Here is a 23,809-nt window from a genome sequence, read left to right as displayed (position 1 = left end):
CTGGCTTGTGGTATTTGAAACTGGTGAATTTTAGGGGCCTCTTTATAGACAGATGGGAATGGACGTTTTTGTAGTCATTTTCTTTTGTAACACAAAGGATCACTTTCTTCCCCCTGTAAGATTCTGAACTGTTTTCTATTACTTGAAACCACTGCTTGTGAATGTTACTTAAGCAACGTAGCATGTTATTAGGACTTCAGATACACTGCAGTTGTATAATGCCCATTGCACTAGGTATTTCCTGCAGTGGTACTGAACTGGTTAACAGGGCTTTCTCCCACGAGTTCCTTTAGTACCCATCCTGCCTGAAATTACAATCGCCCCAGAGTGCTGCAGCAGCAGAACAGCACCATGCAGCCAAATCCGACCGATTATTTCATCAATGTGTTTGCACTGCTACTGTAGTTAGGAATTTAAATAGCTCAGTGACAATTTATCAGGAGTAAGAAGCCGCCTGTGGTTACACACCTGAGGAATAAGCAGCTCTCTACGGAGCCTAGTGTTAGTCAAGGAATAAATACTTCACATCTGTTCTGGTTCTCGACAGGTGTAACTCTCTGGGGTACTGCTGAATTCTTCATTTAATGCCCCACCAAACCTGAGAACAAGATTTTGGATAAAAAAGAAACTGACTTAAGTTATCATAATAAATAAAAAAAAAAATATAAATAAGTAAAAAAAGTTCCTTATAATCAGCAAAGATCTTATTCCAAAATTTTAAAAGAAAAGGTTGGACAAGTTTTTGCTTCTGACAGCCAAAACTACCGATACACAGTGAGTATGAGCACAGCCTGTTCGTACCCTGTCAGAACTCTAGGCTGTGGTTTGAATCAACACTTTGGACTTTCAGGCTTAAGCCAAACCATATTTCCTGACAATACCTCATCACTGTTGACACATTCCTTACTCCACTTTTACTGCAGATGTTAGAAGCAGGGGTTTTATGTTTATTTCCCCGTGGCATGTTTTAATATCAAATTTGCAAGATGTGCAAGTACTTCATTTGGATGTGTTGCTTCCATCATGCCATTCTGCATTTCACTCTTAATCAAACCATCACAAAAAACAAGCTTTGTGGGTTTTTTTTTTTTCCTACTTACCTATCTGCATTCTCCTCAAAGTTGCAGCTCACTCTAAGTTAAATGTGCAGCCTAATGGTACTGATGCTCTGAAGCTACTGAAGTTTCTTACTGAACTTGATCTACATGTTTTCTCCTCCATTATTTTAAGGCTACACCTTTGTTTGGAATAGCTACTCTCAATCAAACCAGAGCGGAAGGGAGGGTTTTCTACTTGTTAGTGCAAGCGCCTAGGAGGCAGGATGGCTCAGTTTTGTTCTCAACTTGCTATGCCTGATCTGTGGCAGCACTTTTCTTCTTTTGTGCTGAAGTTCCCCCATTTGTAAAATGGGTATAGTGATCATTATCTTTGCCTCACGGGGGTTGTTGGGAAGCTTAAACGAGTTCATATTTGCAAAGCACTTTGAAAGCCCGAGATGAAAAGTGCTTGCAAAAAATACCGAATCCGGAATTGCCTTCTGGGTTATCTGTTGCAACTGGTTTTCCTGCACAAACCTGAATGCGCTTCAGACAGTGCTGGTGTCAGTTGGGAGGATTTTAACCACGGGTGAGGAACAACCAAGTGGATCCGCGTATTTAGTAGGCAAAGCGTATCTGGGTCCCAAGGAAGCGCCTCATCCTTCCCCAGTGGAGCTCGCTGTGGCCAAGCCAAGGAAGCTGCTCTTCCCGGGGCCTCGGGGCCTCAAAGCCCCTGCATGGTGCTGGAGCCAGATAAACCGGAGGGCTCAGAGGGTAAGTCAGGGCTGCGAAGCCATCCCTGCCCTGTACCACACCTACGGAGCCTGGCCTGGGGCATCTTCCACTACCTGCAGAGCAGCCCTGCAGCTGGGAGGAGCTTCTCAGCTTCCTGGTGCCTTCATTCATCTCAGACTTTAGAGTTTTGTTTTTCTTTCCCCTTTCTTTATGCCAGCACTTTCCTCTCGCAACACCCCATAGCTACACACACTTCCTTTTTCTCTTTGCCTCTCCGCTGTCCCACTTTGGCCTCAGGCTTTGAAGGGCAGACATGAATACTTGTTCTGTGAGCTGAAGTTTTCCTTCTGGCCACCATTAGAGGCTGCTGCCTCTGCCGGTTGCCAGAGCCGCCCAGATCAAGCCGAGCTGCCACGGAGGCTGGATGCACTGGGAGTTTCAGAGCTCGGTTACTAGTGGGAGTAGTTTCAGAAGGAAAGCATCCTACATGGCAGTGGCAGGAGACGAGACGCAGAGAGACTAAGGATAACTGGGGAGGTAGAGAACGGACGGAGGAATGGAAAAATGTGGTAAGAGCAAAGGATATCAAAGCTGAGGGTTGAGCTGGAGGAGAAATGTAGACGGAGGAGAAATGCAGGGTGGGAGAAGCAACTTGATTTTGGGGTGGGGAGGGAATAGGAAAAGGAAATAATAGCTCCTCTAGACCTCACAAAGAGGTTAATAAGAAAACTTGACACAAGTTTAAGAGCCTGTATCAGCCCCAGCGTCCTGCCCACCCCTCTGCCCACCCTCTGCATTCCCCCTCCCCTTCCTGCCTTCTCTTGCCTACACTTGATGCCTGCTTCTGCTGCCTTCCCCTCGCTGTCATGAGCTCGCAATCAAATACAAACATCTAAAACTCATGGGCTCGTGGCCTACCAGCTGATCGATTGCTAACTGGGCATTTGGCCAGTGACCGACTTCACCAGCCTGAATCACCTCATGCTTGTGTCTGTTCTGCAAATCTGTTAGTTTTAGTAAAGTCATTCTTGATTTACAGCAAGTAAAGGTGGGAATCGCAGGTCTGATAAGCACAAAATGGTCTTTTATGGATGGAGAATTGTTTTGTTTTGTCTTTTATACCGGTGTGTCTTGCAAAGGGAAGGGCTTATCCCCCAGCCCAGCAGCTTTAAGTGTACATACGTTTGTGTATCACAGTCCCTAACTTGAAGAATTAGGGACATGCCTTGAAAAGGATGTGACTTACGCTTGGGGGAGAGTAGTCTATCTTATGCAGGGAGCATTTTAAAAGCAATAATGTATGAAGTGAAAGATCATAAACTCTGTGCAAAATTACTGTAGGTGTGGCTTACCAAGCAAAAGAGTTCATTTGCCTAGAGTTATGCTAGCTAAGCAATAACTAAAGACTCAATGTCACAGAAAATCATTTCAGTATAAATGATTTAGAACAAGCATAATACAGCAACAGGGTATCAGTCTGCTTTCAGGATGTTTTGAAGAAAAAAACAAAAGGAGAGGTCCTCCTGTTGTAGATGTATTTAGACTTGACTTTTAGAAAAGTTTATGCTTGAGTCTGTGTGCAAACTGAATGGGTGTCAGCTGCTCCTCCCCCAACCCCGTATAGCTACACCCTGTGAGGTGAGCTACCATTAAGTAATAACTACTTCCCACTCTTACAGTGTGTGTAAAGAGATGTGGCTCTTCTGGGAGACATTAAACCAAGTGGGGTTTTGCTTGTCTCCTCTCTCTGCACTGGGTTTATCTGTGAAGCATCCTGAACCTCTGAATTTTATCAGATGCAAAAAGAATGGCACTTCTTTGTAGTGGTGTTCTTGGTTCAATCTTTAAGTAAATATATGAGAAATTTTAACTGCGTGGATTTGTTGGTTTTTTTTTTTTCCCTGTAGTGAGGATGTAGAGAATGATATTTGAGGTTGATGTGGAATTTACCACCATTTTTAGCTTCTGGATATTACTGACCATGTTGCATGAGGTCATCATGAGTATATTTTAGAGTAACATCAGGTCAGTACCATGCAGTAAGCATACATGTAGTTTATGAAACTTCAGCTTTTATGTAGCTTCAAATAATAATGATGATGATAATAAGGTCAAATTACAATTTTTTTTTGTGAAATTAGTATTAGTTTTGATAGTTTGTTAACAAATTAATTCCTACAGCTGAAAATTGCCTCAGATTAACTGCTTACCAAGTATTTTTGGAAATCAGTAATTTAAAATACAAATGCTTAGTATATTTGGCACTAGTAAACTTTAAAAAGTTTTCAATATATGTGGCAATTTATTTAAACTACGCAGTTTCTTTATTTAGTTTGTAATTGTTTAAAAAAGCTATTATTTAATCTCCCTTGGCCTGTGAGCATTTCTCAGTGGAGTGCTGGCAGCATCACTGCATAAAAACTTATCTACAAATTTCAGGTCTAAAAAGCCTTCAGAATGCTAATCTAAAGCTGAGCAAACATTTTTTGATATCAAAAGAGGTCCCAGTTGTTTTTCAGTGCAAAGGGAAAAGAGTAATTCAGGGCTTCCTTCAGTTTCAAAAGTAGTGGCAACATCACCTTTCACCTCACCTCTGAAGGGAAACCTGCATTCACCATCCTTCTCTCTAGGGAACATGAGCCCACATCTTCCAGAGGACTAATCAGACCATTAAACTGGCGGGGCTATGAAATCAATGTATTTTATTCTTTCCTTCCAAAGTTGTTTCACTTCCTCAAAGACAAGTAAAGGTTAATTGGGCCAGAGCAGCCTTGCAGTGAGCTGGCTGTTCTGACAGGCAGGTAGAGGTTGCGGACTGGGGTCTCCTCTCTGTGGATGTCTAAGCACTCCCCAGCAGCAACCTTACAGGCACCTCCATTAGTTCCTATTGTTGGTACAATTTCTGTCACATATTTAAAGATTTCATCAAGCCAAAGCAAGAAGCAGAATTTCTTTCTAGTCTTGTGATTGAGGATGCTTTGCTGAATAATGGGAGATTTTTACTGCAATTTAAGAAGAGCATTACATTATCGAAAGCGTAACCGCTTCAGTGATGGAAGAAAAGATAGTTAAAGTGTTTTTCTAGGAGATGATATTGGATAATAAGACAACAGATTGTTGTTTTGCTTTTTGTTTCCCTGACTGTCTAACCTTTTATTCAATTTTATTTCAATTCAGAGCATATTAGAATGAAATCTATTTTTTGTTTGACTGGCAAATTTATTCAGCATAAAACAATGTCATTTTTGTCAAGGAAATAAAACATAATGAAAACAACTAGTGGAAGACATCCCTGCCCATGGCAGGGAGGGTTGGAACCAGGTGATCTTCAGGTCCTTTCCAACCCAAACCATTCTATGATTATATAACTTTTCAGAGTTCAGTTTTAAATCTGTAGGTGTTACACCCAAGAGGCATTCAGATAACTAGAAAGATGGGTGGTGGTGTTTCCATCTCTTGAAATTAAATTAGTGTTACCAGTAGTTCAGCTATATGCCTTTGGCTTGAAGAGTTTGTGTAGCAGGGCCTTTTTTCTTGTGTGGAAAAATCAGTTATGAGATGTAAGAGATTATGTCCTGTTTCCGAACTACAGGAGAGAAACAGGATGACCAGGGAGCAATATTTGCTGTCTCTTCTAATGAAAGGATTTGGAGACATCAAATGAAACTAATAAGCAGCAGGTTGAACTACTCATAAAGAGATATTTATTTAACTGGTAGCAACGCTGTGGAATTCATTGACAGAACACTGTGGATGTTAAAAGTTTATGTGGGTTTTGAAAGCTGTTAAACAAATTTGTGGAAGACGAATCTATCCAGGGTTATTAAATGAAAAAGAAAGAAAAAGGTTTCTCTGACTCAGGGAAGTCCAGGGTTATCAGCAGCTGAAAATGTATTCTGGGGACATATTGTGTTAATGCTTTTCCTTTACCATCTGGTTGGAAAGTTGGAAAGAAATAGCAGGCTGGATGTACCCCTGGTCTGGATTATTGCTTCATATAGCTTTTATCTTTTAGGTGAGCAAACAGTACTCCACACAGTTAACCTCTAAACTTCCTTACAGTGTGACCATTCAGGTGTTTCCATTAGGCAAAGGATTTCATTTCTGGGTGAGCCGCCTGGCCTTCAGTAGGGTCATGGACAGTAAGGTGCATCTGGGTGGCTCCAGTGCAACCCTAGCTGATGGCCATCTTGCCTTGCTGTCTAGTCGTGTGTGCTGCCAGGAGCTGAGGTCTCTGATTTCAATCTATAGGAGAGGATTTGGCGCTACAGGTTTGTGACTGTTCTGTTCTCTTTTCTGGTTTTATTCCCGTTAGTAGCCATTAATGGGCCCCCTCTTGAAATCAATCACTGCATGGCCGATTGTGCAGGAACTCAAGGTAGTGCTAAATGAGCTCAACACTGCAAACCTGCATTAATATGGTCTTTTACCACTGGTAATTGGCTGTAGCCATATGGAAAATATTGATCCAGGTGGATTTCCATGCTAGATATACTCTGTCAGTGCCTGAGCAGGTTTGGGTATCTCTGCATGGGATTTCACTATGTCAATTTGATGTAATATGAGCTGCGTTTGGGGTCAGTCTGTCTTGGATTCTAGATACTAGCTTAGTGGGTATTTTCAAGCACGAGGTGTATAGAAACACACCCAAACAAACAGACACCCTGTGATAAAAGCTGCTGTGACACCTTGCTGCCTAAAAGCATAAAAGGATCTGTTCAGTGTTCCAGAAAGGGTTAACTGAAGGAGAGCCCTTCCTTGCTCCAGGAAATTCTCAGAACTAGGCTAGGATGCAGAAATGATCCAAAGTATTTTAAACAACAGATAAACTGCTTTTTAGCCAAGTTAGAGCCTGGAGTGAAGTCTTACAGGTGAATTTAAGACCTTTAAAAAAAGGCAAAAAAAACCCCCTCAAAACCAAACCAAATGCTGATGTGTTCTCTATTGAAACTCTGTGAATAGGAACATACTCAAGCTTCTAAATATATTTTCTTCTAACAGTCTAAAGGCTGCAGGGACTTTTCCATTCCTAATTATATAGTGCTGTATACTGTCTGTTTTTGACTAGCAACTTCAAAAATAGACATTAGAGTCTAAATGAAATATAGGGAGAGGTGTAAAGAGATGCTGTTTATGATGAGGACCTGCTCTGCTAATGTTCTTCCTGATACTGTTACCAGTCACTTGTGTTTTAAATTCAATTACTATCATTCAGACCCTTTAATACATTGACACTTCATTAAGATGGCTGTTGTTTAAAAAAAATATATCTATGGCTAGCTAAAGCAGCAGCGAAGGACAATAAATGTAAATGTCTTGTGGCAGTTCAGTAGCTCTTGTGTCTCAGGTCTCAGCAAGGTCACGTCATTAACAGGATGTGGAAACACAGTCATTTCAGGCAGTACCACATTCTGACATTCAGAAGTATTTTCTGAAATCTGAATTATTCCCTGACAATTTGGACTCCAGCCTCTGTTCTAGAAGTCAAATAAAGCTCAAAGTCCTGTGGTAGCACACCTGCAGGTCCCGCTGCTGTGACCTTAAGCCCTCCTGTATGTGATCTGAAATTTTTGACTGCATTACAATAGGCATTCTCACCTCCTAAACTATCACTGTGCTCCTGCTATATAAAAGTGGAATTTCCTTTGTCCTTTTTGCTTTCTCATACAATTGTCTGGAGAGCAAGGGCTAGGACTTCCTGCTAGTGGGTCCTGGAATGGGAATTAGAAAAGCAACTGAGATGCTGCACCAATCCAGAGGGAGTGAGCTGGATTCGTGTGCACAGACTTCTGCTGCTGCTCCTCTACTGCTTTTGCATTCTACCATTTAGGCAGGAAAACACTAGAGAATGACTTTCAGTTGGAAAGATAAGTGGCTCTTTTCTATGCCAAAACCACTGCAAAAAGTCAAAGGAATGAACAGTGAACTGTGGGGGTAACTAACAGAACTTCAGGTCACCCTCCAAAACCTCATGCCAGCAGTTGCAGGCTGAAGGCTGGTGATATGCAGAAGGACAGGCTGGGTTTTAATTATGTAGGAGTAAAATCTACACATACACGTAAATCAGAAACATTTTTTAAGATTATTTTACTTCGGTCTCTGGGCTGAAAATCATTCCAATTGCTGGTATGAATTGTGAGACTGCAGGAGCACAGCACCGCACCTAAACAAGCACACCCTGCTTTTTGGCAAGACTAGTTAGCCCAGCCATGCTCCAGCCTTCAGGCTTCCCACAGCCAGCACACCGAAACTGGTTTGCCAGTGCAGGTGGAGAAAGCATCATCCATCTGGGTGTATGTACTTACAGGAATGCTGTGCAAGAGTTTAGTTCCCGCCTTTGTACACACACAAACATCCACAGAGCGCAAGCTTTGTACATGGTGGAAGTGCTTGCCCTTCATCTCTCACTTGTGAAGACTGGTTACAAGGGTGAGCACAGCCAGGAAAAGGCAGGGAGCTGCTTTTGTTGGTTATCTGTTATTTATGCTGAGTATGCCTAGAGGCTGCATTGAGGGTTAGTCCCCGTTTGAGATGAGCCAAGAAGGTGTAGACTCTCCTCTGGAAAGTTTATTTAGACTGTAAACAGGAGACAAAGGAAGTGGGATGCAGGTGGGGTTTTAATCCTCTATTTGAAGATTGTGAATAAAAAGAAGTTGAATGACCTGCTCAGGGTTGCACAGGAAGTGCTGGGGTGGCACCAGGTCAGCATTTTGGGGAAAAAAGATTATATTTTTTTCATTTTATTTCATCACAACAGATCAGTGCAACTTGCTGGAGAATTCAGAGCACAGAAGGATTTTTTTTTTCTCCTACAGATAAAACATATGAGGGTTTAGTCCTTATTTGCTTTCCTCAAGACCAGTTCTACTCTTGCTAAAAGCATAGGTTAGATTCGATACTTCAAATAGTTCCTTCATGTTAAATACAGTTGAGTTAGCAAACACTATTTGCATATATATTTAAAGCAAAATCACTCCTAGGATTTCAGATTTTTATTAAGTTCAGCTCAAATTCTGCTGCCTCATTCACAAATTATTCCCTCCCACCCCAAATCGTAGCTTTTACCAGTATTATTTTCAGTTAGTAACCATTCCATATTTTGAATTTCATTATAAAGCACATAAGCGACAAATTTTGAGATAGGATTGACTGGTACCTTCATCAGACATTTCCACAAGCACTCTCTTGCTTCCAGAAATAGACAGAAATTTTTTCTACTGGAAAGTTTTATCTCTATATTTTTAGAGTAGACATAGCAGTAGTTTTATACTGCTTTAAAATGTCAGGAAGGGGCCTGAGGGTGTATGTGAATTTGCTACAGAAATTGGATCATGTGTCTAAGGATCATTATACCTAAGGAAACAGTACGCCCTGTGGTACATACATATAATTGGCATTTAGGTTTAGCTCTATATTCTGTAATTGGCAAGACAGATCTGAAGGCTGCTGTAGTAAATTTGAAATCCTTTATTCTGAAATTGAAATTTTAAAAAATAATGATTTATTCCTCTTGGAAATAATTATATGGGCCAGTACCAATAATTACATTTTTTACCCCTATATGCTGTAAATTTTACTTACTATGGGATAGGAAGGGTACAAATAGAATTAAAAAATAAGAAGGTAGGGGACAGAGAGTCAGTCTTTCCTAACTAATAGACTGGACTGCTTCTCCTAGAGCCAGGGTCAGGCAATGTATTTATATTATTATTCGCTGTTCTCTTGAAGAAAGGATGATAATCCTTTCAGCTTGTCACCTATAATCCTATGTTCCTGCTTAAGGTTCTGTGTTCTTGTATCTTCTCAAAAAAAGAAAGTATCAACCCTTTTAAAGGGAGACTTTGACTGAAAAGGTTAGACAGTGCAGGAGCAAAGAAACAAAGTGGAAGCTTGGTCTTCTCTCTCTTACTTTTGTTGTCTACCTGATACCTCCATACTGATATATAGAGGTATATATCTGCCCAATGTATTCCATACCTTTACACCGATTCTCCCTTAATAACAGTATTTTCACCTTGATTTCAAAGATTTGAGTAAAGAATAAATAAAGCCTGTATCAAGTTAAGCTTTTCTGAGAAGGCATCTGGGGGAAAAAAAAAAGTTAGATAACCTTAGAAATAATCTATTAATCTTGGCCATTCTGCAATAGAAAGCATGGTAGAAAGAAATTCTTCCCTGTGAGGGTGCTGAGGCGCTGGCACAGGGTGCCCAGAGAAGCTGTGGCTGCCCCATCCCTGGCAGTGTTCAAGGCCAGGTTGAAGCAACAGGGGCTTGAAGCAACCTGCTCTAGTGGAAGGTGTCCCTGCCCGTGGCATGGGGTTGGAACTGGAGGAGCTTTAAGGTCCCTTCCAACTCAAACCAGTCTATGATTCCATGATTCTATGATTCTATGATTTCTATGATTCTATCTATGACAAGCAGGGCTGTCCCGTTAATAGACTGCCAATTAGTCTGAAAGTGTCTAGGACACTTGAATTACTGCAGCTTTTACTGTCATCATGTTGTCCCATGGAGCACAAATCATTCCCTTGTTCCCAAGTCCATAGTTGGTTCCAACTAGCTCGTTTACGGAGCTGCAAGTTGGCTAATGTGTCTTGGCAGGACCATTTGATCTGGAGCTCTTTGCTGCCACACTAGGCTGCTTTGGGTTTCTCTTCAGGGCACCATATTGCACAGAACAAGTGAACAGAATGATCATTACCAGTTGTCACCTACTATATTTCTAGTAAGTGCCTAAGGATTGCACTCGTCTTGTTTACTTACAACTTGACTGAAGCAATTATTAGCTTTTCAAGGATGTCTGCACAGTTTCTAGAAAAGAGTAAACATGAAATTCAGATGAAGGTGGTCATGTTTAGAACACACTTGGAATAAGGCCTTAAAGAATAGTACTTTTACTCAACCCAAGCCCTTCTTTGCTTTGAAGGCAGCAACAATTAGTAGTAATCCTCTGTGTGCCTGACCTTCCTCTTTAATGGCAAAATCTCTCTCATATTTCTTATATCAATTGTAAGTGTCTTGGCATGTCTATATTTTAGCATGCATGGTCCTTCATATCTGAATTATGCCACAAAAGCCTTGTAGCATATATCTATTTTGTTAAAGTATTTAGATGAGCCATGTCTAACTCGTTTTAACTCAGCCGTTACCTGAGTTCATCAGGTAATCATGTAGAATCACCTGCATAGGCATGGGTGATTCTACAGGCTTGAATAAATTTAAGTATATGTATAATGCTAAGTCCCTGTTTGAGTATTTTGGCTAAAATAGAAATAGGATTACTTATACCTCAAAAATTAATCAGAGATTTATATGCTGTGCTGAATTGAGATATGAAGTCCCTCTTTTTCCAAGGAAACAATAGCATGAACATTTGCTTTTAGGCTTATGTTCTTTTGAAATATGGTTAGAACATATTTTCCTTATTTTCTTCAGCATGACACATGCATTCTCCAAAATACTTCTAATCATGTCGTTTTCGTTGAAACATGACCGAATTTAGTCAAGAACTCTGTGAACCTTTTTTATCAGCAGATGCTGATATTACATTGTTAAATCTTAGCAACTGAAGTTCTGCATCTTAATAATTTTTAAGTGTGTTTTCGCATGCAGTTAGAGAAAATGAAATTTCCTCTAGGTTCTTAATTGTTGCAGAAGTCATTAGCTATAGTTTAAAATACTTAAAAATTTACTTTTCTGCTTTCTCTCTCATTAGAACTTCTTACAAGTCATTAGAAATTTTTACAATTTTTGCAATCTTAAACAGTAACTATGATTAGATAGATCTTACTTAAAGGTCTGTTGATCTTATGTAAAGATATGACATTAAGACTCACAAGTAGAATGGCAATAGTTTAAAAGTGCTGACACTGTTAAAGAAATGGTTACATATTAACAAAATATATTTATGGTAACTTGTGGAAACAAGGAAAGTCTTCTTGGAACAATTTTCCTTTTGCCTAGATTTTTTTTTGGGTTGAATTACTCTAGGTGTTTGTGAAACTATAAGGGTCTCTTTTGTTGGACTTTTGTAGTACTATCTTGGATTATGAGGCAATCTTCTCCTTGTCACAGGTCTGAAATTGTGCCTGAAACTAACTTCTGCATATAGTGTATACCCACCTATAGGCTATAGGAAGATTTTGAGGTAGATGTGGAAAAGAATCCATGTATGAGTGCCGTACAGTTGACACACGAATATCTCAATGAAGCCAAGAAAATATATTGGAGAGAATTTTTGAAGGGCAGACTAATTTTGTCCCTAAGTGGTAAGGCCGTACACTTGATCATCTGAAAGAATTTTCTTAAACTGGATTTACTGATTTTAGGTTATTTTACTGTTATTATTTTAGGTTTGTATTGTTGCAACAATTATAGCGTAGAGTTAGTACAACTAGGAACTGTAGTTTAAATAGTAGAAGAGAGTGTCCCAAGCCCACTTTCACAGCTTCTGTCTGTAGATAATAACAGCTATGCCAAGTACTGGCCCTGAAAACCTTCTGCATAGAATTAAGGAGAAAAATATGACATCACAGTCTGTGTATTGACATGCTGCTTCAGCTTTCTTCCTTTATTTTCTTCTCTGAAGATGTATTTTTTAATGAATAATCATGTTTTTTTCTTCCAAATGCTCCATGTTTCTAAATTTAAAAAATATTCTGGAGTTTCTAAATTAATAATGATAAAAGAATCACTTAGCCGTTAAGGTTGGAGTCATCTCACCAGTTTGTCATTTATTTCATTGCACCTTGAACTGCCGTTTTAGAGGTCTAAATGTTCTCAAAGAATGTTCTTAGACCTCTGAGATCATTATGTTCTCTTGGTCTAGGACAGGGTCAGCATGCCCTCCAAAAGATTGTGTTAAAGCCCACAGAACTCTATAGGCACATATATTTGTGCACACACTTATGCATGTGCATATGTGTTATTGAATGTTGTGTTTATTTTATTTATGAGAACTAAAAACCTCATCTTTTTCTTTGTGAGGAAGGAAAAAAACCTACAGGTTTGGAAAGGTATAGCTGGCTGTGTAGCACTGGATGTGGTTGTCTCAGCAGACTGGATAGAGTAATTGTTGTCCTGCTAATCCTGAACTGACAAAGTTTGTATTTGTATACAAACGAAATACTTAGTATGAAAGTATTTCTATCACTGGATCAGCTTTGTATTCTCTTACTCTTCTATACATCCTGCACTAGCAGTATTAATCTGTCAATTTTTTATTGAAGATAGTCTTACTGCTTTAAACAACTTGATAACTCAAATTTTAGCCACCAAGGTGAGATTTCTGTTGGAGTGTAAATGTCCTTTTCCAGAGGGTCTTGCTTTTTCAGTAAATGGAGGTGTGTGGCTTACTGATTTTGGCAAGTTAATTCCATGTTGTTTACTGACTTTCTCCAAAAGACATGCTTTTTCACTTAATAGGAGCCTTTATGAGCTTTAACACTAGTGACTTTATGGGAGTTTTAGTTAGATAGGATCTAGTAATAGCAATATTCATCAGTGCAGGGCACAGAGTATATGAAAACAAAATAAATATAATCCTCCTTTTTACTGTTTTTATAATCTTTTTCCATGTTTTTATCTTCATAACCATCCAATGGTTAGGGTCCTACAGCTTGTTCAGTAAGTATGGTATAGCCAATTGTATTTCAGATATGGCAAAAATAAGTCATAAATTTGACAAGTATCAAGTATATAGTAACATTTATAGAAAGAATAGCAGCTTAGACATAATTACCGGCTTTCTGAGTGGGAAGAACTAGCTGGGTATGTTCTGAAGAATGAAACCATTTATATTAGAACACTTATTAATTTGACATCCAAACCACACAATTAAACACTGGGAAAATTAATACTTCTGGCATTGAAGGAAAGCACCAAAACTAACCATTGAATGAAAACTGGAAACTTTGCAATACAGTACTTTTTATCAGAAGGGAAGTATCAATTTTGTGTCCTTTCCAAGTTCAACCAGTTGTCAAATAAAAGCTGCTATCACCATTTTCCCCTGTAAATGTTCTTCCAAAAGGCTGATAACACAGAAGGTCCTTGGTTTCAAATAGTTGTGCTCTTCTTGTTGTTTTGCTTTTGAACAAAAACAGCAGCACAAGAACATAACAAAAATCCATCCTAAACTCTCAGAGTTCAGATAAACTTTTTGTAAAGCCTGTTCTCCCTTCTCCCTCAGACTCCTGAGCAATACCCAGCTCAAGTGTTCTGCTGCAAAGAGGACACATTTGATAGTTGATCTTTATGTACAGAAACGTAGTGGAAAGGGGGATATTTTTAGCAACCAATATTTTCTTTGCTGATTGTCCTTTCAGATATGCAGAAGAACACATTAATTTACATATGCCTTTTTCTTCTGTACCCAAAATACTTAGAGGCCTCTTCATAATGAATGTACTTCGCAAGAACAATGGTGTCTCAATTCATCTAGTTCTTTGGAATTTGCTCTTCTCAGTTACCCTCATTTGCAGAGAAAGGATGGCCCAGCAGTTAAGTCATTAGCCTGCTGCTTTGGAGATGGATTTTACTGCTCTTAATGTAGATTTCCTTTCCAACTTGGACATATCTGTCAGACAAGGAGAATAATGCTCCATTTAACCAGGACATTTTTGAGGGTGAATGTATTAGTTCATCGTCAGTTAATATAGTAAATTCCCAAAGTAAGAATATGAGGGAATTTTATTAGTATTCTATGAAAAATAGATGCTATTACCACACAGCAGATCCTGGAGTCTATAGTTAGTGGTGAAAACATAAAGAATGACATTTACTCAAATTATTTAGCATGAAACGTTCTCTTTTAAATTGTCTGCTTCTTGTAGGACAGCATTTTTACTTTGATGACTTAGAATTCTTTGGCTCTGATGAAGAAATATGAGAGATTTAAGGAGGTATTTGAACAATTACTGGTCTCTCTGTATTAAATTAAATCAACTGAATAAGAGCATCTTCCGTAGTAATAGCATGCAGCATGAAGGTTGTAACTTGATTATATTGTTTAGAAAAAAAGGTTTTTTAATGAAGTCTGTAAAGACAAGTTGTTTATTACTCATTTCTGTCACTCTAGTGGATCCAACCCCAATTTATGAAGGAGGATGGTAGGTGTAGGTGATTAGGTAGACTTTAGTTTCAATCAGTTATGTTTTTTGGAGGGACTAAGCGTTCTGGTTCTGTCTCATTGCTAATGAAGCGTATCGCATCAAGTCTGGCAGCGGGAAGGCTTCTCAATGGAGTGTGCTCCATTTTACAGCACTAGTGGCAAAAATCTGTGTTTGGTCCAAAATAGCAGCTGAAGCATTTAGTACCTATGGTCCTTTGCTTTTCTTGTAGGGTCAATGATTGCATCTTGCGAGTGAACGAGGTCGACGTGTCAGAAGTCTCACACAGCAAAGCCGTGGAGGCCCTAAAAGAGGCTGGCTCCATAGTACGACTGTATGTTCGTCGAAGAAGGCCTATTCTGGAGACCGTGGTAGAGATCAAGTTGTTCAAAGGGCCTAAAGGTAAATGTGAAAATGAAAAGACATCCATTTTAAACTTGGTGCTTAACCTCTCTTCAGCTCAAATAGCATCTGAATTTGCTGATTTGTTAACTACTTGATCTGTCAAATACTGCAATTAGTTTAGGCTTGCAGAACTAGAATTCATGGTTGCATGTCCCGTCGTGAAATATAAAGGAATTCAAGGAGTTGTGGTTTCTTTCATTTGATGTTTATTGTGGAGATGGCTCGTTATCTCCTGAAGAAATGCAAGATGAAGAGAAGCTATGCTTTACATTGGGTGCATGCATACTTCCTCTAAAGTTCCTCTGCTGAGACCTTTGACTTTCATTTAAGGTGCTGTTGAATACAGAGTTTCCGAATTCTCTCTTTTTTCAGAAGGCTTTATGATTATCCGACTTATGCTTTCTATTTCATGTTGATGGCTGCTTCGACAGTTTTCTTTGGGATTAGAAGACAAGAATACTAACTTGTGCAGCTATGTAGGAGAATTTTATTTTATCCTTCAACAAAATTACATGGAAGTCTACCATGAAACCTTCACTAGCCTAAATCAGCTTTATCACTTCCAGCACAACCTTCTGGTTACAGAAAAAAAAACCCAGACAAATAACAAACAAACCCAAATTGACTCATAGAAACATTAGTACAAATTGTGAATATTAGATTTTCACCTTTCCTTTTCAAGAAGTTTTTATTTGCAGAATGTTATGTTTAACAAATGTCATTGCGTTGTTTTTCCTGCCTGAAATTTCCCTCTGGCTACTGTATTTTCCTTCATAGCTAATTTCTGGGCAAAGAAAATGGATATTTTCGTAGTACATGTGAACAGAATGAACAGCAGTATATTTTTATATCCATACTGATTATTTCATAAGTAAGTTTCTAAACTAAAGTCACATACATTAAATGAAGAAATCTGTATGTCTCAGTCTGTGCCATAACCATGTGCCATAACCATCAACAGTGAATAACCTTTAGCGGTTTCAGTGGATTCCCTTGCTTCTCATCTCATGTGAATACCACAGTATGCTTCTGAATAGTTTTTTATACCAGTAATTGAGTATATTTGTTTCTAATACGCATAGAACCATTGAGATTATCTATTCATCATAAGCAAAGACAGGTCACTACTTTCAGTATTGCACTATACCTCTTCTATGTACATATATCATGGTTATTTGACGCAGCAGTGTATTCATCATCCTCTACGCTTGGCAAATAGTATATTTAAACATGCATCTGAGGGTAAACCCCCAGAAGTCTGGATTCTCATGGTCAATTACAATGTTAAATTGACTTTCTAATAGAGATATTTTGTACCTGTGTGAACTCAGACAGACAGCAGTGTTTTTAAAGCTTTGGAATTAAACTCAGTGTGTGCTATGATAGTCATTTGAGTAACCTAAGGCTAAAGAAACTAAACTTAACATATCCTTTCAGGTTGTGATGAAACAGTAAAAATTATTCACTGTGACCAAATTTTTGCTGCATCGTGGAAACGGGCAAGAGGCAATCATTATCTAATAGTGGTTTTGCATCGTGTTTGTTTTGATCATATGCCCGAAACTATTTATTTTTACATTTATTTCCATAAAAGAGAATGGATGACAAGAAAGTACCTTTTATGACAAGCTGAAGAAGCTTTGCCGCTTAGTGCTACAAACATCATTACGTAGCTATATTCTTATATGAAGTTCACTACAAATACCTGCCATCAGTAGTGAATTTTATTGTTAAGCTGAATATCTTTTTAAAAATATTTGATATTGTAGAAATAAGTTAACTGGAAACTTGGATTAAAAAAAAAAAAGTTGATGGGCTAGTTCTTTGCAAAAGCCAGGTTTTCTATCTTTATAGTTTAGGAAGCATACACTTCTATGCTTTCTATAGTCCACAGATGCAAAAAACAGAATGAAGAAAATAGGCTACAGATTGGTTGGAAATCTTACCAATACTCAATATCTGTAGAAGTTTTTCCTTGAGTGTTTTAAAATCTTGCATGAAAAATAAACTATCTGTTGAGAGGCATCAAACTCATAGGTGCAGTTGAGAATAAAACCTGTGAATCTTGGCTGTGGGTTTCAGTGCTAGTCACTCCTGTGATGCTTATCTACACATATTTCAGGTGATTTACCTGTGAACTGCTCTTTCACACCATTACTACACAGTGCAAGAACAACTTAGTATTTATATACACAGTGTTTCTTACTTCTCAGAGCGAAATTGGGATGTTTTGGTGTCCAGAGCAGGACCTTCTCAGTTCCCACATCATTCTGTCCTTCCGACTCACAAGGTGAATAAAGGAAGTGAACCTGGGTTTTTTAGACAAGAAGGCTGTTTCATACTGAACTTGGAGTAGCAAATATCTTTTCAGTTGGTTCTTTTCCTGTCTGCCTCTGTGAGTATATAACTCCGTATATACTGAGTTAATTCCTTGCTGTGTTGAGAATTTACCACATGAAAGCAAGTTTTGGCTTCCATAATGCCATGTAAATTCAGAGATCACTACTTGCCTGCGTATGCGAAGTACATCATATGTTTCAGCACTTGAATGTGATAAAGAAGTACATTTGCAAAGCTTTTTATATAAATATTCGTTCAATCTCATCTGAGATATTCAGGATGAGGGCTTTTACAAGCTTTGAGTCCATAAAGGTTAGATTTTTCTTAACTGGATGTTAATTTTTCTGGCTAGCAACCACCATATAAAAGACATAGGTTAATTTTGCAAATCTGTTTTGAACAGAAGTTAAATATGCATTGTGTAGCAATGGCTTTGAGCATATGACGGGGGAAAGGCCATGGTAGTGTGCTGCCAAGTGGTTCCTTTCGAATGCAGATCCCTGTGCAATCGTTCCTGCTGCTTTATGGAAAACTGTCCTAGCATCATATGTGTTACAAGGTCATATAACTCCTTAATGTGACTTTTGGGGAAAAGAGGTAAACGAAGACATAAATAAGTTGTGTAATAGAAAAATCGAGGTTTCAAAGAGAACTGTGGCTGTGTGTTTAACGCTGTGTCTTCATCAGTTTGCCACACCTGATTGATCATATTGGCTGATGTCTACAGTCTGTGTCTTGAAAGTAATCACTAACTGGGATCGTTGCAGGAACTTCCTCTTTCATGTGCTCAGGAGATTGTCTTTTGTAGGCATGTTGTATGTCTCTGTAGTCAGACTTAAAATTGTAGCGACTAACTATTTGGCTTTGCTTAGTATTTAGTAGGTGTTTTATTTCAGCCACTCTCAGGACACTGCAGGTTTTAGCAGCCAGCGTCTCTGCAGTAGCTGAGGGTTATAACAGAGGAAGGATATACAATGGAGCTTTCTTATTGAAAATCAATAGGATTTAGACACGACTGAAAATCCTGTCCTTAAGTGATATGCTTTTCTTGGTCTGTATTGAAACATAACAAGACTATCAGTAATGAGAATGGATTGGGTACACTGCAGTATTTGTTCCTGGGGAAGAAACATGCAGGCATTCAAAACAAAGCAATTTAATTGTGGTGCTTGGCTTTGTGATATAACTTCTGTATTAGCTTCTTCCTGCAAAGAACTGTGTATGAGCAGTGAATTACAAACTTCAGTCACATTAGAGACTGCAGGGCTTAAAACCATTCAGTTGCATTTGACTGCAGCATTTTAAACTAGAGGAATTCCACTGGCCTCTGGGATTTTAATGCTGTCCTATCACACTGCAGATCTACTTTTTCTAAACTCAGAAGTATAGAGTTGTATGTTTGATGAAAGATTAGTTACAGAAATTAAACTTTATTATTTTTTAATTTTAATTTTTTTAAGAATCAGACAGAAAAATGGTTTTCTACGATTGTAGAAAATTTCTGGCAGCCAGAAACTTAGTTAAATACAGAGGTTGTGTAATATTTTACCTGTCAGTCTTGCAGTGATGGCTAGAGCTGCCCTTTTGTTCACTGTATTTTAGGCAGAAAGGCTCTGGACATACCAACAGCGATGTCTCTTTGCTGTTGTCTGTAAGCATGCTTTTTTTGTCATTCTTGGTGAATCCAACCAATGACACATTGAGGTTCATATCACCCAGCTTTGGGCACTTAACAAAAGATATTCAGGGGCACTTATTCCTCTACTCTTTCCTACTCTCAGAATTAGGGCCATATCAGGACTTTTCATTTAATCCATTTTGAGTGTTGTTATGTTTTGGGGCTCTATATGAGAAATTGATGCATTGTTCAGCCCAATTTTGTATCACTCTCTGAATAGCTGTCCTCCTTATCTTAATTTTCTTCTTCTTCAGCAAAGATTAAGCTCCTAAACGGGGCATCTTAATAAAATACTCAAAAATGAGATGAGATGAATACAAAGGGTGTAACACGCATTTATTTTTTTTAATTATGTATATCCATCTAAATGTTAGATGAAGTCATTGGGCATAATGAGTTCCAGAGTTTCCATTTCATTGTTTTCTGTGCTGGACTGAAGCGACTATGCAGCACGTGGTATATTTCCTTTTCACATAAGTATTTGTTTTTTTCTTGATGACACTGAATAAAGTCACTGGGTAGTAATGAAGCTTTCTTACTACACTAAGACAAGACTCGGTGTGTTTTAAGTACAGTGTTTTTTAACCTGTGGATTAGTTATGGAATTTTCTTGAGAAGATGCAGAGATTTTCATCATCAATATAAGGTATGATTTCACTGTAGATTTACCTTGAATTGTTACTGAAATGTTCTCTGCTCCATTATTGTCTATAGTTTCATAGAAGTTCATACTTCAGTTTCACAGAAGTTGACACATTTTAGTTTGGATTGATGGTTTTATTGGAAAAATCTTTTGTTCTGTTACATAGATAGCACCCAGCTTGCAGTGACAACTGAAACTGTCAAAAAAGTACAGTGGAACTATGTATATTTGAAAATGTCTGCCAAAAAAAGTAAGTGTTCAATTCAGATCAGCAGAATGGGGGTGGGGCTTAATTTTTACAAGTGCTGCTCCCAGTAAGGAAAGGAGAAATCTTATCATCTTTATCTACTACAACAAAGCCAAAGTTTACCTTTTTATCTCAGCTAATAGCTACAGAACTTGGAATGAAAGAGAGAGGTTTTGCAAAGAACCCTAATTATTTCTTTCCCAATTTCAGAGAACACTGAGAGCTTTCAGATCGTGCTGTTTGATAACTGAATTGCAAGCGCTTGACTCAGACCGATATATTTTTTTATCAATATAGCTATCGCTGCTACTACTATACCTGCCTATTTTCTCTAATTTAAGGGACACTAAATACTGCATAGCAAACTTTAGTGCTTGGGGAGAATGGGGTTTTATGGCAAGTTAGACAGATGTTTTGTTACTTTAGGATCACTTAAAACCTTCAAAACATTTTTTATTTTATGCTGAGAAATGTTTTTTTATAGTTCCAAAGTGTCTTCAATAAAATTGTTTTTTCACAGTTTGAACAAAACATTCAACCTTTTTTTATGGTCTTTTATGAATTTCACTCTTATGATCTCATCAGCTGTGAATATATTTCTGTTTTTCAGTGTTCTCCTTCTGTGCTGTGAGCTTTATTGTGAAGCTGATCTAAAACAGAACAAAATGGGGCAACTTAAAAATGAGCTGTAGAAAAATGAGGAAGCAGGCAAACTTTCCCAAACCTAGATTTACCAAATTATTTAGGCTCTGAACTGTAATTTAAGTCCTTCACATTACTGTTACACGCTACCACTTACTACAGGTATAAATGGAAAATCACCACAGCTGAAACTATAACACCATTTTTTGGTGAAATGCCTTTGCTTGAAGGGACTCACATTTCATCCAATTAGCAGAAAGTGCTCCATCAAACACTAATACATAGTTTTCCAATTTTAAGATAGTGACTGAAAACCATCATTTATAAGTTAACATCACTAAAAGGCATGACTTCCCTGAAGGGAAGTCTAATGTAAGAATATGTGAGTATCTGCATAGTTTGTTGGATGAAAATTGTACTCTCTTGAAACTCATAAAATTAAAAAGCTCTGTGATAGTGCTTTTAAAAGTCTTTGCTTTTAAAATATTTTGACATATTAGAGTTGCCAATACCTGATGGAGAAAAAGTGGTAGGTTATACCTGCCCCTTCATATTTCACAGACTGAGGAACTTGTTTTTTAATATAAGTGATGATATCTGCATACAGCTGCTATTGCTATATTCTGCTTTATGGCACAAGTAAATATTAAATGTATGATATGCCATTGGTCACGACAGACTTGCCATCATGTTCGTATAAATTATCACATATGAAATATTCCTTAAAAACCACTCATTCTGTAGAGTGGTTCCTTCCATTCCCGAAGAAAAGCAGGACTTATTTATTGTAATGTCACACAATAACAGTTATCATTATTAGAGTGGCATTTCAGTTCCAGTATTTCAGGCTTTGGCTATCATCTTTTTGTCTTTAGTGGAGAAATAAAGGAAATCTTGGGGTTTGTTACAATTGCAGTTAAGTGGCAGGAGGTGGTGGTATCAAATTGTTGTCGCATCAGACCAAATTCAACAGTCTTTGGAGCTAAGTAGTCAATAGATAATGATTTTCCAGATCAACAAGGATCATTTCAAATGGAACTCAGAATCTGTCCATCTGTTGCTTGTTTCACCTAAAACTAGAGCTATCCTGTGAGCTGCATGATATCGCTTGTAGTCTTATATTTTCGTGATAATTCTGACTTCCTTCTTTCCATTGTCATTTGCATTAGCAGTAAAGGAATAAACGAAATTACTTGGAAGACTGTGCAGCAATTTTATATACATATATTTTGTTTGTTTTTCCCTCGAAATCATTCAGTTCTTAAGAACTCTCCAAGCAGTTCTAAGAACCCTGGGTTAACAGGCAAAACGAACATCTAATCTCATAGTAGATTTTAAGTGTCAGTTTCCAGAAGTCATTCACAAAGAGCGAGGTTTCTACTGAAATGAACAATACTTTCTGCAGTTCCATCATGCTAACTATTTCTGAAGTGGTGCAGTTGCAATTTCCAAGTGCGGTGCTGTATTTTAATAGCCAATTGAGATGGCTATAAAAATCCAGCACTGCTCATTAAGATCATTACTAAATTGCTTCAGCAATACTTACTGATGAGGCAGCTTCAGCAGAACATGATTCATCTTAATGAACTGTGGCTGCAATAGAGAAAAGCAGCAGCACAGGGAAAGATGTGCAGGTAGGCTTGGATGCCAAAAAGCTTAAGGTTTTGCTTCAAGAAAAGTAAGCTTTGGCTAGTTTCTTTTTCTCTTCAGTGGAGAAAGAAAGTAAATCTGTTTAAATTTGTTACAATTGCAGTTAAGTAGCAGAAGGTGGTGGTATCAAATTGTTGTCATGCCAGACCAAATTCAGCCATCTTTGGAGCTAAGTAGACCATTGACATTTCAATTGACAAAATCTTTTGTGCTTGTCCTTACTGAATTAGGTAGGAAATCTGTATTTTTACACCGTTGCCTAGGTAGTTTCACCTCTGACTAGAGACAGCAAGCGATATGGTGTACCAGTGTGATCCTGTTTTCTACCATGCGCTCTCGTAAGTTGTCAGTCCTTTTGCTGTGGTCAAAGTTATTTCTGTGACTTTTGCTGGGAATCAAGAGCAGTTTAGTGTGACTGACTAGATTCCCCCTGATACTGTTCTTGTCACCTTGGCAGGTTTAACTCTGTAACCTCCCACTGAAAATTTGACGGGAGGAAGATGTTACGTTTGCTTTCTTTTGTCCACTTCCTCTAGCCATACAGAGGGAAAGGGCTTTTAATTTCTGTGCTCAGCTGTTGGCGACGCAGTGGATGCATCTTCATGTTTGGCTTATCTGGCTTGCTGAGAATAGAGCAGACCATTAAAAAAATTCTATATTCGACTTATCCCATGCTTATGGAAATGCTTCAAAGGAAGTTGCTTACTAAATTGATTTCCTAGCTACGTAATGATCTCTGGTGCACTGCTGAAAAGTTTCTTGGAACATCTTTTATCTTGGGCTTGTAAGAACTGTGATGTCTTTGCTTTGGGATGCCATTTTACACTGCTGCCTTTTTCTATGGCATTTTCAAAAATCCCAAAGACTTGTCTCCACCACACTTGGTGTTGCACAAATTCCAAATGAATCTTGGCCAACTTCTTTTCCAACTCTAAATTCTTCTCCTGACCAAATGTAATTACAGTAAGTCTCATAGTTTTGTTACTATAGCTTGCCTTTGTACTCCTTTTTTTCCTTTAGATTATAAATTTCTGGGTCAGGGAGTAGTTTCATCATTTCCCTCCCCACAGAGTGCTGTGTAAGAGTTAAAGTGGAGTTGGAGGAGATCCCTTTCATTATGTTTGCCATTGCTGTGTTCATCAGGCCAACACGAGAGAGGGAGGAGATGCATCAGACAGTGTAGATGCACAATAAATCAAAAGATGAGGGAGGAGAATGGCGTCATTTGCTAAACTACTGGGCTGAGTGTGGAAAGAACTCCTGCTGTAGACAGGAGGCCAATATATTTTTGTCTGTTTTCTCAGTGGAGGAGTGAGAATTTCC

The 23,809-nt window shown here is 38.4% G+C and overlaps 1 protein-coding gene across 35 annotated transcripts in view; it reads left to right on the top strand.

Annotated features, from left to right (window-relative positions):
* Positions 1 to 23,809, top strand: part of DLG2 (discs large MAGUK scaffold protein 2) — a 997,741-nt gene that overhangs the window by 677,169 nt on the left and 296,763 nt on the right. For all 35 annotated transcript variants that reach the window (XM_030474393.1, XM_030474424.1, XM_032919710.1 and 32 more), the window contains one exon: positions 15,114 to 15,283. In XM_030474393.1, coding sequence (XP_030330253.1) covers positions 15,114 to 15,283 — 170 coding nt within the window. The remainder of the gene's footprint in view (positions 1 to 15,113; positions 15,284 to 23,809) is intronic.

This window comes from Strigops habroptila, chromosome 2 (assembly GCF_004027225.2).
Source record: "Strigops habroptila isolate Jane chromosome 2, bStrHab1.2.pri, whole genome shotgun sequence".
Taxonomy (NCBI): Eukaryota; Metazoa; Chordata; class Aves; order Psittaciformes; family Psittacidae; genus Strigops; species Strigops habroptila.
Note: the sequence above shows the minus strand (reverse complement) of the source record. Positions and strands in the feature narration are given on the sequence as shown.